General features: G+C 40.1%; 1 protein-coding gene and 1 pseudogene across 1 annotated transcript in view; both read right to left on the bottom strand.

Annotated features, from left to right (window-relative positions):
- Positions 1–2,682: 2,682 nt before the first annotated feature.
- On the bottom strand, positions 2,683–7,494 carry LOC137970232 (uncharacterized; annotated as a pseudogene).
- A 573-nt stretch (positions 7,495–8,067) lies between these two features.
- The window catches only part of LOC137970113 (leucine-rich repeat-containing protein 14B-like), a 6,950-nt gene continuing 17 nt past the window's right edge, over positions 8,068–15,000 (bottom strand). The window contains exons 1-3 of the mRNA XM_068816591.1: positions 14,666–15,000; positions 10,381–10,691; positions 8,068–8,842 (exon numbers count right to left, since the gene is read on the bottom strand). The exon at positions 14,666–15,000 is cut by the window's right edge and continues 17 nt beyond it. Of these exons, the coding sequence (XP_068672692.1) occupies positions 8,195–8,842; positions 10,381–10,691; positions 14,666–14,966 (1,260 nt within the window). The 5' untranslated portion in view covers positions 14,967–15,000 and the 3' untranslated portion in view covers positions 8,068–8,194. The remainder of the gene's footprint in view (positions 8,843–10,380; positions 10,692–14,665) is intronic.

Here is a 15,000-nt window from a genome sequence, read left to right as displayed (position 1 = left end):
TTCCGGAAATTTTTTGTAAATGGAAAACGGCTGTGACTAAAAGTGGGACGGGGACGTGGGACTTGGGACGTGGGGACTCGGGGACGTGGGGACGTGGGGACTCGGGGACTCGGGGACTCGGGGACGTGGGGACTCGGGGACGTGGGGACTCGGGGACGTGGGGACGCGGGGACGCGGGGACTCGGGGACTCGGGGACGTGGGGACTCGGGGACGTGGGGACGTGGGGACGTGGGGACGCGGGGACGTGGGGACTCGGGGACGTGGGGACGTGGGGACGTACTTCCTCTTTCTGCATCCTAACCTTTCTATTTTAAATTATGCATTTCACTCGTAGTTGTCTGTCACGTCACATTTGTTTACTGAAGACGTCATAACGCTTGTTTTTGAGATTGGGGGAACGTTTACCCTAAAAAATTCCGACAAAGTTTTGCTTGAAACTGCTTAAAACTACCATTTAACGTATAATTATACCTATCAACGTGATATCGTTCATTTTTATTGTGATCTCTATGTGATTTGACCTTTTTTTTTCTTTTAATTTTGATTTACCGTTGCCATTAAGATGGGCATATGATTAAAAGGCAGAGTGATAAAGCCTCGATAGGAGTACTACAGCAAGGTATCTTGATATAAGATGACTTTTCCATCCTCTTTTCCGATAAAATATTTCAATTGTTTTTAGCCGTTAAAAATCACGTGACACATTTCAGATGAAAGAGGGAGTAGAAAGCAAAGTATGCAGATTTCAAGTTAACGTCGATTGGATAAATGTTTCCTCGTAAAACAAAAAAATGCCAACTTATTCGCTTGGTCAAGCCATAACACACAGAAGCGTTATTTAGCTTCTGGCCCGGGGACGGTACTTAAGGAATTTCTGGGTGGGCGATGTGCCGCTAGGACCTTGGAACCCTTAGCCTAAACCAGAGCTGGTTCAGGTGAATTTTGCTACCCCGTACCAGAGTAAACTCCCCAAACCCTCCCTATCCTAGAGTAACTGTTTCTCAGAAACTACCGAGGTCACTAGCACAGTCTAGCCAAAGCAAAACCTATACCACAATCGTTTCTCTCTCAAAAAATGATTTATTTATACTTGAAGGCGGTAGTTTCTAAAGAAACTGTGGTGCTGTTTCGGTGGAGAAGTAGTATACAAAAATTTGGTTTTATCAACTTTCCTTAGTCTGGATAAAATCTTCAACCAACTGGTCAGTTCCGTGAAAAATTGTATCCAATTCTAGAAACAAACGCTCTGATTTATGTATCCTATCCTAGAGCAAACTGCTTGAAAACCATACCCTTCACAGCGGCACATACCTATGTAGCTCATATATGGCAGTACCCCCTCCCCCTCCTGGGGGGCTTCTGGCCCTCTGATGACGAACATTTTCGACAACATCAACGATGACAACCCGAATCAAAGGTAACAAATGGAACAAGCGCTAGGAAAGATGCAGTCACAATGCCGCCAACAAGGACATTGGCACGGTATTTAAACTTCAGTTACAGAGGAGTCATAAGGCTCAAGTTTCTGAGCAACAACAACAACAAACGCTGAAATTTCAGCTGCAGTGTCAGCAATGGGCAATTAGGTCTTCTGCTTTGTTTCACATTCGAGCTCTGTGACGGGTGGCGAGAATGACTTTTCGAGAATCCAATTTTTGAATTTCGCTGTGTATTTAGCGGGTACTTGAAAAGCAAAATAACACAAGCAATTCAACTTTCTTGGCGATGTTGTCCCATTTCTGAAATTCTATACTTCGAAAATGTGTCGCCGCGTCCCCACATCCCCAAGTTCACACGTCCCCGAGTACCCGAGTCTCCACTTCCCCACGTCCCCACGTCCCCACGTCCCCAAGTCCCCGAGTCCCCGAGTCCCCACGTCCCCACGTCCCCGAGTCCCCACGTCCCCACGTCCCCACGTCCCCACGTCCCCACGTCCCCGAGTCCCCGAGTCCCTACGTCCCCACGTCCCCACGTCCCCACGTCCCCACGTCCCCGAGTCCCCGAGTCCCCACGTCCCCACGTCCCCGAGTCCCCACGTCCCCACGTCCCCACGTCCCCGAGTCCCCGAGTCCCCGTCCCACTTTTAGTCACAGCCATGGAAAACGCCCTTTGTTTCGGTTTGTGAATAATTATCGCATTACCTGCACTGCCATTTGGAAGAGATGGAGGAATTCAAAGGCCTGACCAAAAAGGTGGGTCAAAAAGTTGGTGAAGGAGACGTGCAAAATGCCATAGATTTCATAGTTTTTACATTCATTATTTTTACTTAATATTATAAATCTATAGAATACAGGACCACAGTGGAAGCGATCTTATGGAAGTGGTTCAGCAGCTCATCAGTGAGTTAAAACTAGATTTTCAGCACTGGTCGCCAGCTGGCGAATCACGTTGTCTGATAACCGAGGATAAACAGTAAAGAAAAAACAGCCTCAAGTAAACTGGTCGGCGTCAAGTGGTGTGACATTCACAAGGAGTGTATATAAAGGCCTAATTATCCCAATGGGAACTTATACCAAGCAACCTTAGTTAGACACCTAAAAGAAATACATACAGCTGTTGTATTTGAATCTTTATATGATGAAATCGTTCGGAACTAGTAGCTAGAACACGACTCACCTTTCTTTCCCCATTTATAAAATAATGTATAAATACTACAAGAAAATCGGTTTCTCACATTGTTAATTAATAGAACAAATGTACTTTAATCACCGCGTTTACTTGGCGCCATATTTTTTAAACGGCTTCATGGGATCATGGGATCATGTGCGTACTTAAAACCGTATGCTTCTTGCCGGTTACGTGGATTTTGCGCCCGGCAGACGAAGATTCAGCAAGAAGGTCAATTTAAAGTTTAAATCCATCGTCAGTTGCGAATGCTGAAAACACAGATTTAGCCATATTACCGAAGGACCTCCTCGGAACTACAATTGTTGCTTGATATTGATAATATATTGATAATGAACCTAGACGTCGCATAATGAGTTTGAAATTTGCATGGAACCTTCAAAAACAACCTGTACCCTTAACGTAAAGTGGGTTGGAGAACTTGTCCCCTCTGTTAGAAAGCGAACCCTCAAAAATTGACTGCCCAAGGTGATTAATAAATGGAGATAAATATCGTTAGAAAAGTACGTTAAGAAACCAAGTTCCTCTGATTCTAGAGGCTGAAATCGTATACGAGCCGCTCCTTTTAATTTTATCTCGGTCGGAGACTGGTACGAGCATTGTGGTTGTGTGGGGGCCTAGGCGGAGCAATTTGTCGTGATAGAGGTATTAAAGTTGCTTGCCATAGAAGCTGTAGCCTGAGAAAAAAGAACTACGTTTTGAAGAGGTGAAAAGCAAGGATAAAGGAGCCATGTTTGCCTTGCTATGGAAAACACGGACTGCGCTTCGCTCCATTTCAAGTAACCTTAAAGAACACCATCACCAAAATAAGCCGAAAACAACAATAGCTTTAGAGATCTTTCTCGTTTTTCTGCTGTTTATGGTTTAGCAGGTGGTAATAAAGAAGGCAAAAAAATTCTTAATAGTCCACAAACAGTTGCTATTTGTGTAGCGTACGAGCTCAAAGTATTTGGCAGAGTTCCACCCAAAATATGGTAGGTCTTTATGCGTCCAATTGCTCGCTCAACGTGGATCCGGACAGAAGCAATACTCATTGTGTTCTCTGTTTCTGAAGCAGTCATTTGTTGCCTCCCTGCAAAAATGGTGGCATATTGACTGTCACCCCCTCAGGCACTATATCTGAAATGTCAAATCCTCTGTTCACCATGACATTAAGGCCTGCCTGTAACAAATGTAACACTCCACTTTCTCTTGTTATTTGCTTATCTGAAACACGACAAGAAAGTCACCTGCCCGTTGGGAGTTACCCCAACGAGCAATTTCCATGTGTTATGATGTTTATAGTCTGACCATGTTTCCAACTGTGCCAACATTGCTGATGGTCGCTGAATAAACAACTCTGTGCAGTCTAAGATTATTCTTGTGGTTGGAAACTGTGCAAATTCTTGAGGCATGTTCTTACGTACACACAAGCTCTTGAGATGGAAAGGGAAACATATCTTTTAGCTCATAGTAAAGGAAATTAACCCAAGTAATACAGATTCTAGAAACAGTGGTAATGCTTATGCCAAACCTATCAGAAAGGTCCTGCACAAATAGTCCAGCCTTCAGTCTCATAAGTACCAAGAAAAACTCATCAAGTGAATTGAGTTTCCTTGAAGGTCCAGGTTTCATCCTGTTTTCGTCTGTTTGATATGACTGGCTTTCTTTCAGTAAAATTTCTCCTTTCCAGTATTGCATTTTTGAAATCTTAGGCTCAATGTAATGGAAGAAACTGATTAATACTTCATAGCTTGGGAAACCAGTATAAAACATTATCCCAGAATTATCATGTTTGACCTTGTCAATAGGCTATTTCCGAGTTCATGCCTGCCTCCTCTTCAAAGCGAGTCTAAGTGCGAAGTTTTTGTAATGGTAATTAGTTCTACTTTACATATGAATGAAAACTAATTTTCATAACAAAAACTTCGCACTTAGACTCGCTTTGAAGGTGAGGAAGGCATGAACTCGGAAATGGCCTATTAAAAACTGGCGTCTTAAAAGAATTTCCATTTCTTCATCTGCTTCCCTAAGTTTTTCCTGACAGATGCTTAATTTAGTTTCCAGGGTCGCAATTTTTGCTTGCATTTCAAGGATTACATTTGCTTCAGTTTGAGGATCTCCTGGAGAAGTATCAGTGAAATCATCACATAGTATCGACACTAAATCAGATGTAGCTGATTCATCTGCACCCACTGATTCAGGCTGTATCCTGTCTGTTGGAGGCTTCCTACTTGGTTTCTCTCTGGCCCAGTTAAACTGCGAGGGTTCTGCACCTGAGACAGCCGAAAATATAACTTAATAAATCAATGTTTCTTGTACACGTAAACAAATACTTTTAGATCTCGACAAGAAATGAATATTGGCATTCTAATGAAGTCCTCTTTTTTAAAATTCTCTGAACACACAACAGTCCAACTATTAACTGAGAAGCTGTCCTTCCCATGTTGCCTTTTGATCAAATTATGCACCTATCAATGTAAACACCGTGGGGGGGGGGGGGGGGGGGTGGGCGGGCAAGGGGTGGGGATTTGACCAAGGAGCAAAAATTCTGGTCAATTTCCCAAAGGTGGGGCAGCATACCTTCATCAAAATGTAGTTAGAAATCCCCACCCACGACTAGAGATACATTCCTTAAAACAGGCTAAGTAGTTTGAGTATCACATAGGTTAGCGGACACAACAATTTACGAATTTATTCCTTGCGATTTACTTAAGTTGTTGCTTTTCTTCAAGTTTATATACTCGATAAAATTTCGGGCGACATTACTATGAATTTCGGGCAACATGACTCTGGTTCCGGGCTACTTGACTTCGGGCGAGATGACTTTCGGGCGACTTGACCGGTTACCCCTATGAAGTAGCAGATAAACATCGATAAAAAACTCACCTTCTCCGAGCCGTCAAATCCCCACCCCTTGCCCGCACTCCCCCCCCCCCCCACGGGGTTTACATTGATAGGTGCATTAAACCATCGATTTCTTTGCTGAATTTCCTTCGGAAATCGAAAGAAATGACATCTTGTACGATGGCCCTCTGAATCGTAACAGCTGTTTTTACAGTCAAAAGCTGCACAATACTTCCCTCTGCTTTTGTGTTGTCTTTGGGTTATCTTTGTTCGATAAGATTCCATCCATCGCTAAAAAATGCGCAATAACTTCGTGCAAGACCCTCGCAGCTCTCCTCATTAGCTGGTCGTCACTAAAACGCAAGGACTCGCAAGGGAATCACCCTCAGTCTCGTTATCACGTTTGCGCGGTTGCTAATCCAATATGGCGCCAGGACCGAGAAAAAGGACAGTCACTATTATGACTTTCCTGGCATGCAAAGTTGGCGACCAAAATTTATGATCTGGCGACCAAATTTTCCCCATTAGTCGCCAGCTGGTACCTGAGCAAAAAAAGTTAATTTCAAGTCCCGCACTGACAAGCTGCCATGATCGCTTCCACTGTTGGGGACCACAGGGTCTTTCTTGGGCATTTCTTCTAATAAAAAGATGTTAAATTCTTGATCAGGTTAGGAAGGCGGCTTTAGGTGATACAACAGTAAAAGCAACTAAGGACGAGAAATGATTTAGTGACATCAGATATTAAAATCAAATATCAAATAATATTGCTAGTTTTTAATATTGTAGTGCATTACCTGACTTCGTAGTTTAGATCTTGAAAGTGTGAAAGGGAAGGATTTGTGGGACATGAGTTCTATGGGAGGGGAATAAAAGAAAATTGGAGTGGGAAGTTGACGTCCCCCATCCCCCTTACCTCATTCCATTTCTTAGTTACATTGTGCAGACTATTTAACACTTAACTGATCCCAAATTTTGATACTCCAATAACAAAAGACAGTTTACTTTTCAATTGTAGAAGAGACGACTCTCTCACTCACACAATACTTTTAGTGATGATTTCTTCAAGTTCATCCAGACGAGAAAGTCATTTTTACCACAATATTGAAAAGTAAACCATCTCCGTTTCCGCCATGTCAGAAAACTAACTTAAAGTGCCACTATCATCAAATTTTCACCTCTTGGTTTTTTAGGCGTATCACAAAGAATTCTATTAAAGAATGAAAATGCTGTTTACCGTTTGCAAATACCTGCATTAGTTCCAGAGATATTTAGGTTTGACAAAAGTGTAAAATATGCAAATGAGATGACTGACGGTGTCATACACTCAACCCAATGTTACATCAAGTATATAAATAGAGCTATCTTCACCAATTTGCAGCGCAAACCATTGAAAGTTGGTAGGCTAATAGTTCTACAGAAAACACACCTACGGCTATAAAACATTTTGTTCTCATAGCAACTCACTCTTTTCCAGTCCCCACCCATTTGATTTCAAATATGTAAGTGATTTTCAGCTTAAACAAGGCCACAAACTCAAGCTAACATATTTATATGTTTGTTGGATCATGTCTATGAGGCACCATTTGCAAATATGAAAATGGAACGCCAACGGTGGCCAGAAATGCCTTTAATATTGGAAAGGTCTGGAACCCAGTATGCCATGCCATGGTAACGAAACTGTTAAGCTCAAATTGTGGAGCACATTTAGTAGAATCTTACTGCAAAGAATCAAACATTTCTGATGCAAATTGGCTGAGATATCCTTTTTCATCATATTTGATCAAAATTTGGTCAAGTGTATGATGTCATCACTTGGCTAATTTGCATATTATAAAAACTTGAATATCTTTGGAACAAAAAGAAATATTTGAAAATAGTAAAGAGCATTTTTCTTCTCCTGCAGGCTACTTATTTATGTCTTAAAATGGCTTTGATAGAAGAGATGCGATTTTAGTCATAGTGGCACTTTAAGATACTCCGGTATTAAGGACAGTGCCTACTATTGTTATTGCGCATACGTTCTGCGCATCTCGAGATACTTGGATTTCCTATTGCTAGTGCTTACTAATACAGGGATATTTTTGCGTGGTTCAAAACTATGCGGAGAAAGCAGAACTTAGCAAGTGATCTTGGTATCCAAAAAGAAAATTGGGGGTAACCACACATTTTTCAGAGATACTTGAGCCTCAATTTGGAAAAGAACGCCATACATTGCTTTGTATTTTAAAACTTTTTACAAATATTGTTGATTAATTATCTTCGAAAAATGCATGGTTACCCCCAATTGTCTTCTTAGATTTCAATAACACTTGTTAAGATCTGCTTTTCCCGCATATTTAGTAAATCGCACAAAAAATAATACTTTTGAATTAGTAGGCACTGTCCTTAAATACTATAATCATTATTTTGTTGTCATTATCTGTGTGATGTACAAATTATTGTTCAGGTTGTAGCATGACATTACTTTATTGGTGCAAATTTTGCAAAAGTACCAAGATGGTTATGGTGTTTAAACAGTTCTTTCCTGGAGAACTTTAATTACTTATTGGGCTTGTGAATATTCTCACTTACTGGTAAAAGGGCCTACTGTATGTCATGCATATGGTGGCTATCTCCTTTCTGGCCAAAACTTGGCAGATATGATTCTCTTGGACATTTACCCATGCCTCAGATAATTCCCAAAAATTTGGAAGATGTGAAATGAGGTCACATGAAAATAACAAAACACATCTTTATTTACCCTCATGAGTACTTCAAGTACAGAAGATCCTTATAAACAATCTCTACTCTTGGAAAGTTTTCCCTGAATGTTGCTACATCATTAGGCAAAAGGTCATTATAACACAAGGATAAATTTTTCAGAAAAGGCAGTTGTTTTATAATTTGGCACAGAGGAGCAACATGGGATGTAACAAATGAATTCTCTTCTAATGATAAGAACTCAAGTGTAGCAGCTGATTGTAGGATGAATTTAGAGAGTTGGCAGACTTTTCTTGCCAACCCGTTGCCACTTAAATTTAAATATTGTAAATGTGCAAGGTTTTCCATGGAACTCATTTCAATAAGCGTGTCCCCTTTCAAACCACAACCTGCAAGGTTTAAATGAGTAAGACTTGAGTTTAAACTGTGAAGAATGATGCTTGCTCCTGCTTTAATGTAATTTCCACTCAAATCAATTTTCTTGAGTTTCACAAAGTTGCTACAGATGTTGGCTAAATGTATGATTGGTTCCATTTTTGTAATTTTTGACTCGCGATAGCAAAAGTTGTTGTATGACAAGTTCAGCTCTGTCAGATTGTTAAGAGGAAGGATAGCTTGTGAAACTGCTTTAAATCTCGGTTCAAATGCCAACTCATTCAATGCCAAGTCTAGACCAGTAGTAACTTCAGGCTGAAATAAAATGGAGATCAAAATGTTATTGTAGAGAAGCTATCATAATCATAGTTTGAAATTCAGAATTTTATATAAAACTGTTATTTTTTCCTTCATCTATCTTTTGGCTTGCCTTTTACCATTAACTCCTAGCTTTTGCAATACTTTTTGGTGCAAACATAAAGCCAAAAAAAATTTTTGACCTGGCATCAGATTACACTGAAACAAAAAGGAATTGTGAAGCAGAAAAAACATATTCAGTCCTTCCTTGGTGCGTAGAAGAAACATTTGCTAGTGCAACTGCAAGACATGCAGGAAAACGTCCGTCAGAGCAATTTGCAGTTAGTTTTTTTTGCACACTATTTAACTTAAAGAAGAAACGAGTGAGTTACAATACAATACATACTTAATTGACTGCTCCCCATTTGGGCTTTTCAGGGCCAACAAAACACAACGAAACGACGGAACAGAACAACAACAACTGTTAAGAATCCCAACGGGCCGGAGGCAAAGCAGTTGGCTATTTAAAAGTGCAGCCGGGAAGTTGAACCAGGGCCTACCAGGATCAAATTCAACGACTGGTCAAAGCGGGTCTTGAACCCGGGATTTCCGGATCTCAAGGCAAGCGACCTAACCACTGGGCCACACTGCCTCCTCAAAGTTTTACTCAAGAGCGTGTTTTGCTATCTTTGAACTGAATTTATTACCAAAGTTTAAAAATATAACAGACCTCAAAATGGAACAGGACATTATAAAATCATTCAATGTGTGAATATGTGAGCCAAAGGGCCAATGCTGGCACAACGTCTGGGTGACTCCTTTAATGGTTTACATGACCCCCACTTGAAAAAATTAACTGCAATGCTGCAGTGCAAATTACCACCCAACTCAGTGCCTTCTGCTTTTGTGTAACACGTACCATGGGCAACCCAGTTGACGCTCCTGGAGCGTCTAGTTTCTTAAAGATCATTTTAGTCAAGTCTTTTTCTTGTCAAAGGAGCTTGAATTTGAAGAAGTTAACCTTGTCTTCAACAATAATTGACCCATTGACTCTGCAGGCACCCCAGGATTCCCTCAGTTGACAAGTAAAATAGTCTGGCAATAGACAGAGTAAAATCTGTCGAGTCTCACTCCTAGGACTCAATGGGTTAATAATTCATAAGCTCACTGACCTATCAAAATCACAGTCGATGATACCGGTACATCACGTGTAGTGACTTTACATCAATAAAACCTCCTTATCAGTATGCAATGTTTTATCAAAATGATGTCACTGCATATGACATAGCTTGTTTTTCTTCTTTGCTTGTGTTTTCCTCTCAATTTGAATCTTTATTTGGTCTCCAGAGGGACACGCTTTTAGTGGAATGTTCTTGAAGCCATTAAAAACACTCATGGCACGTGTTTGGGTCTAAAAACATTAGGCTATCCCTTGCTTTTTTAAACCACTCCAGATAAAACAGTGATGCTCGTTTTTTAAACATTACTTGAAATGAGAGAAGTAATATTTTGACATTACCTAGGAAAATTTTCAAATGACTTAGTTTAACCATTACCTCTAAACAGTTCAATAAGGAAGCAAGATCATTTGTTCCAATGTCCCCTATGATGGAGGCATGAGAAATCTTCAAGTCCACAATTGAATGAGTTTTGCACGCGTGAACTGCAATGACACAGTTTGCATTGAGGAAGACACCATCAATCAAAATAACAATTGGAGGAACTCTTTTGCAGGGAAATTCTTTTGTGGTATTCTGCTGACCAGATTCTGGGGCAGGATGCATATGTTCAATCACCATTCCTGATACATCGTCAGAAATCGGAAGATTCACTGCCAGCTTGCAAAATGCTGTGGTTCCTTGAGTGCCTGGGAAAATAATACCAAAATCAGAACAAAGATGTAACAAGGTGAATTATCCATTTGCAATAAGGAATAAGGGAACGTTCACAAAAACGTTTTGGGGGTGGGGGGGGGGGGGGAAGGATAAGAGATTATCTCCTATCTCAAAAAATTGGAAGACCCCCACTTCCTGCAATGAACATCTTCAGGGACTCCCTTTTAGTATCCCTAAAATTTGGGACACCCCAACCTACCTCATGGCCACAAACGAATGCACACTGCAGAAGTAAGAAGAACAAGTGAAGCAAGGCAAAACAGAAAAACGCCTCCAAAAAGTATAACGATCTGCTAAGAAACGCAGAAAAAAAGGCAAGGCAAACAAAGCCTTAAATAGAAAGCTCGCTACCGGTATCTTACTGATACATGGCACAACCTACTAGGTATTCAAGAACAAAAAGATCCCGGGCCCAGGTCAAAGCTATAATTTAAAGTAGAATCACTCACTTCTGGTTCGGGGACATCCTCCCCCGGAAAATTTTGAAATCTAGGAGCTCGGATTTTTAATGGCATTTACAGCAATCTGGGCAACAACATCAGTCACAAATATTTATTAACACAGCTGCACGTGGCCATTGAAGTTAGAGGACAATTTTGTTGCACTCTCGATCTCTTGTTGAAATACGACAAAATATCGTCATCAGCTGTGCGCTTTCATTTTTAATAAACAGCATGTGGAAAAACGGAAGGATGTAGTGGATGTGATTGAGGCAACATTTGGCACCAGTCTTTCTTCTCTATTTATCCAATGGACTGCAAAGAATCGCACTGGTGAGTGCATGGCTAAGCGAGTGCAAATAAAGAGGAATTCATAAAAATATCTAATGTCCAAAAAGGAGCAGAACATACAGCAAAAGGTTGCTTGATGTTCTAGTTGTTTTATTGAATTAAAATAAATAAAAATGGATCGAAGCGAAACAGTGAGAATAGTGTAATTTATGCATAAGTCAATTGAAACCACCACCCCCCAGGTCCCGGGGAAGGGTGGGGGATTTGAACAACAATTTGTCCCCTGGGGGTGGTGCATTTGACTGCTTTTGACTTTGGGTCCTTTCCCCACGTGGGGCAAGAGCAGAAGCGGGAGGAAGCACTGGCCTTCGAGAAGAAAACATGGAAGCCGCACTGCAGGTGTATTTGGATAATGCCAATGACACACCCTTTGGTAAATCGGTAATTAAATTGTACAGAGGTGCCACATATGAGCGCCCAAAAGAGATGAAAGAATGGAGGCAGAATTTACTAGTTGTGTATTTGAAGGAACGAAATCAGCCAAGGCTTGACTCAAGAAAAATGAACCAAGTCAATATCATTACTTTGAAAATGTCTGGAACTTACTGAACCAGCACATGGTAGAAAACCTTCCAACCAATTATGCCTGCTACAAAGCGAGGTGTATTCATCCAATTTGAAAGAACAGAAGACCCACCAATGGATTTAGTATTGGTACATAGGAAGACCAAGTATTCATTACCTGTCATTTCCAGTACCAGACCCTAAATGACCTTGGGGAACCAAAGAATGTGATAAGTGCAGTGGAGTCTGTAGTGGACATTACATGGGAGCAGACGAGATGCTAGCAATGGATGGCTGCACTTTAAGCAAGGCTCACATTTAATTTCTCCTCCAAGTACTGTGATAAAAAATGCTTTTGACAGAAAACAAAAGGAAAGTCTACAACTGACCCCAATGAGATACAGCAGCTAGCAAAGCAAAAAGTTGAGACACCTAAATGATGTTAAAAGCATCGGCAAGAAGGTGCATGTAAAGCTTCCACAAAAAGAAAACCAGAAATCAAAAGGTAGCAAGTCTAGTAAAGCCGTTGTTGACTGCAGTTACTCGTGGAGTATTTTTGGAAGGCCTGAATAGGGAGACATGATTGCCTGTGACTGTAAAGACTGTCCCATAGAGTGGTTTCATTTTCAATGTGTGGGGCTTTCAACAACGTCAGATGGAGACTGGATTTGCGACAGATTTATAGGTGGGTTCCTTTAAACTTGACTTGAAACCATGCAAATTTATTACATGTGATATGCAGCATAATTTTAATTTCACTTTGAACATTGCAGACAGTTTTGTAATCAGATGGTCATGAGCAATAATAAAACATGGGTGCTTTGCCCTCATGAACAGGATGTCCAAGATTAGAAATTGCGTTCTCCAAATGCCAAACACAGTTATCATCTTTACAATAACTGTCTAAATTCTTGCCCACTCACTGGCTAATTTTTATCATTAATAAGAGTATAGAATTCTAATTTATACAAGCTGCCAACTTCAACTGTCAACTTTTTTTTGAAATTTTATTGACTGCTGTAAGAAGCCAATCAGAAAGCGATTAAAGCTACAGCGATACTCACTATTATGTCACCTATTGTCATTAATGTGCCAACCAGAGATCTATTGGCTGTCAAAAAAGGGTTCTTTTCTTGTGGCAGAAGAATTGCTGATAAACAGTGAATATCGCTATTGACAATTTATAAAATAATTACGATAGTATGTTCACTCTCATTGGTCAATAGCTGTGTTTAGATGAGAGTATGTAAACGCGGCTGTGACATCTCACAGATTTTGATTGGTTATGTATTGTTAGATGCACGTTTTGATTGGTTGGTAGGAAATATGAGTGTGTGTCAAGAAAATCTGTTTCACTGAAAAAGTGAAAAAAACAGCATTTTCCTTCATTTGTTGAATTATCTTTGAGAAATATTTCATAAAAGCAATAGAAAACTTTTTTCCTGTGTTTGCATAGCCTGATATAAACATTGATGGGAGAATTCTCAACAGTTATGCAAACCCTTGACTTCGTCTCAGGTTTGCATATTACTGTCTCTAATTCTCCCATCCCTTCTTGTGTTTATATCAGGCTATGCAATTAACACAGAAAACGTTTTCTATTGCTTAGAATCTCATCAATTTGAATAAAATTCATGTTTACAGCTAGCGTTCACTCTGTCTTTTCACCTCATTTAAACCTGGCAATTAACCATTTTGGGGTTTTGTTAGTATACCGGTATGTGTAATCGCATGGGCCAGAGGGCGCTTAAAATTAAGGATTAATTTCACACATATTTTCACAGTTTTCACAAAATTACCTAATAGGCAAAGCAACGAGGGCAATTTGGAAAACTTTAAAAACAGAAGTGAAATTAATCCTTAATTGCATGAGGGAACAATGCGATTACATGTTTATCACATACAGGGTAAAATTATTGAGGGAAAACCATTCAATGCCACAACAAATGACAAGTAACTTAACATGTTTTCATTTGGTTAAAGTTCAATCCAATAAATCGATGCTGTCACCAAAAATAGAGCTTAATCCTTTGACGTCCAAACCGGCCAGACTTAGTATTTTACTCTGTCTAACGCCAGACGATTTTACTCATCAATGGGGAACCCCTGGGAGTCTATGGGTTAATTTAATAATTAAATTCTTTTACATATGGATAAAAAGTAGTTTAACCAGAGTCAGAATCTGGACTTCAGAGGATTCTCTTGTAACTTTGCTTGCTCAGGATAAGCAACTGTTAACTAATCAGGATCAAGCAATCATACCCTCTTGATTACCAAAAGTGCCCTCTGTCTCAGCCAATCAGCATTCACTAATTTTGCCCTTTTCGTGATAATTGCAAAAAACAAATTAACATCAGTTTTTAATGGGTCTGACCTCTTCTTGATGATAAATTGCATTATAACATTGACGCATAAAAAACTGACGTCATTTTGTTAAACAGCCACTTGTACAAGTCTCTCAACACAGAGGGATGATTTAAGTTGACAAATGACTTTAAAGTTACTAGGAACCACATGCCAGGTCCAAGAACATAATCCATGAATTTTTCAGCGTATTCACAATTCTTAAAGCAAACTCTTTGAAGTACCAAACGATCAGCCTGAGGGGTATGGGGGAATGATGTTATTTTGGGTTTTCTTTTTCGACTCACCTATTTTGCAACCCCTCATGTCCACAAGAATTAAATTATTCGAAACTCGTTGCAAACTGTAAGCCAGCAGAATCGCTTTCGGCTCGTCAAATCCAGCGACATTCCGTAAAACAATTTGTTCCAAGGGCCAATTGGTAATCAAACTTCTCAGGAAAAGTATTCGTGATTCAAAAATAGAGGCCAGTAGAAGCTCTTGAAGTAGATTTCTTGGAAGAGCCGTTATATTTTTTTCTTCCAAGAAGGACCCATGCTGATGAATTATAGCAGAGACAGACAATTTCATCAACGACGTCGAAGCCATATGCGTCAGCTGGGGATATTTATGTTCGATAGTT

The sequence above is a fragment of the Montipora foliosa genome, chromosome 9 (genome assembly GCF_036669935.1).
Source record: "Montipora foliosa isolate CH-2021 chromosome 9, ASM3666993v2, whole genome shotgun sequence".
In the NCBI taxonomy this organism is placed as follows: Eukaryota; Metazoa; Cnidaria; class Anthozoa; order Scleractinia; family Acroporidae; genus Montipora; species Montipora foliosa.
The sequence above is the reverse complement of the archived record's forward strand: the minus strand, read 5'-3'. Positions and strand labels throughout refer to the sequence as shown.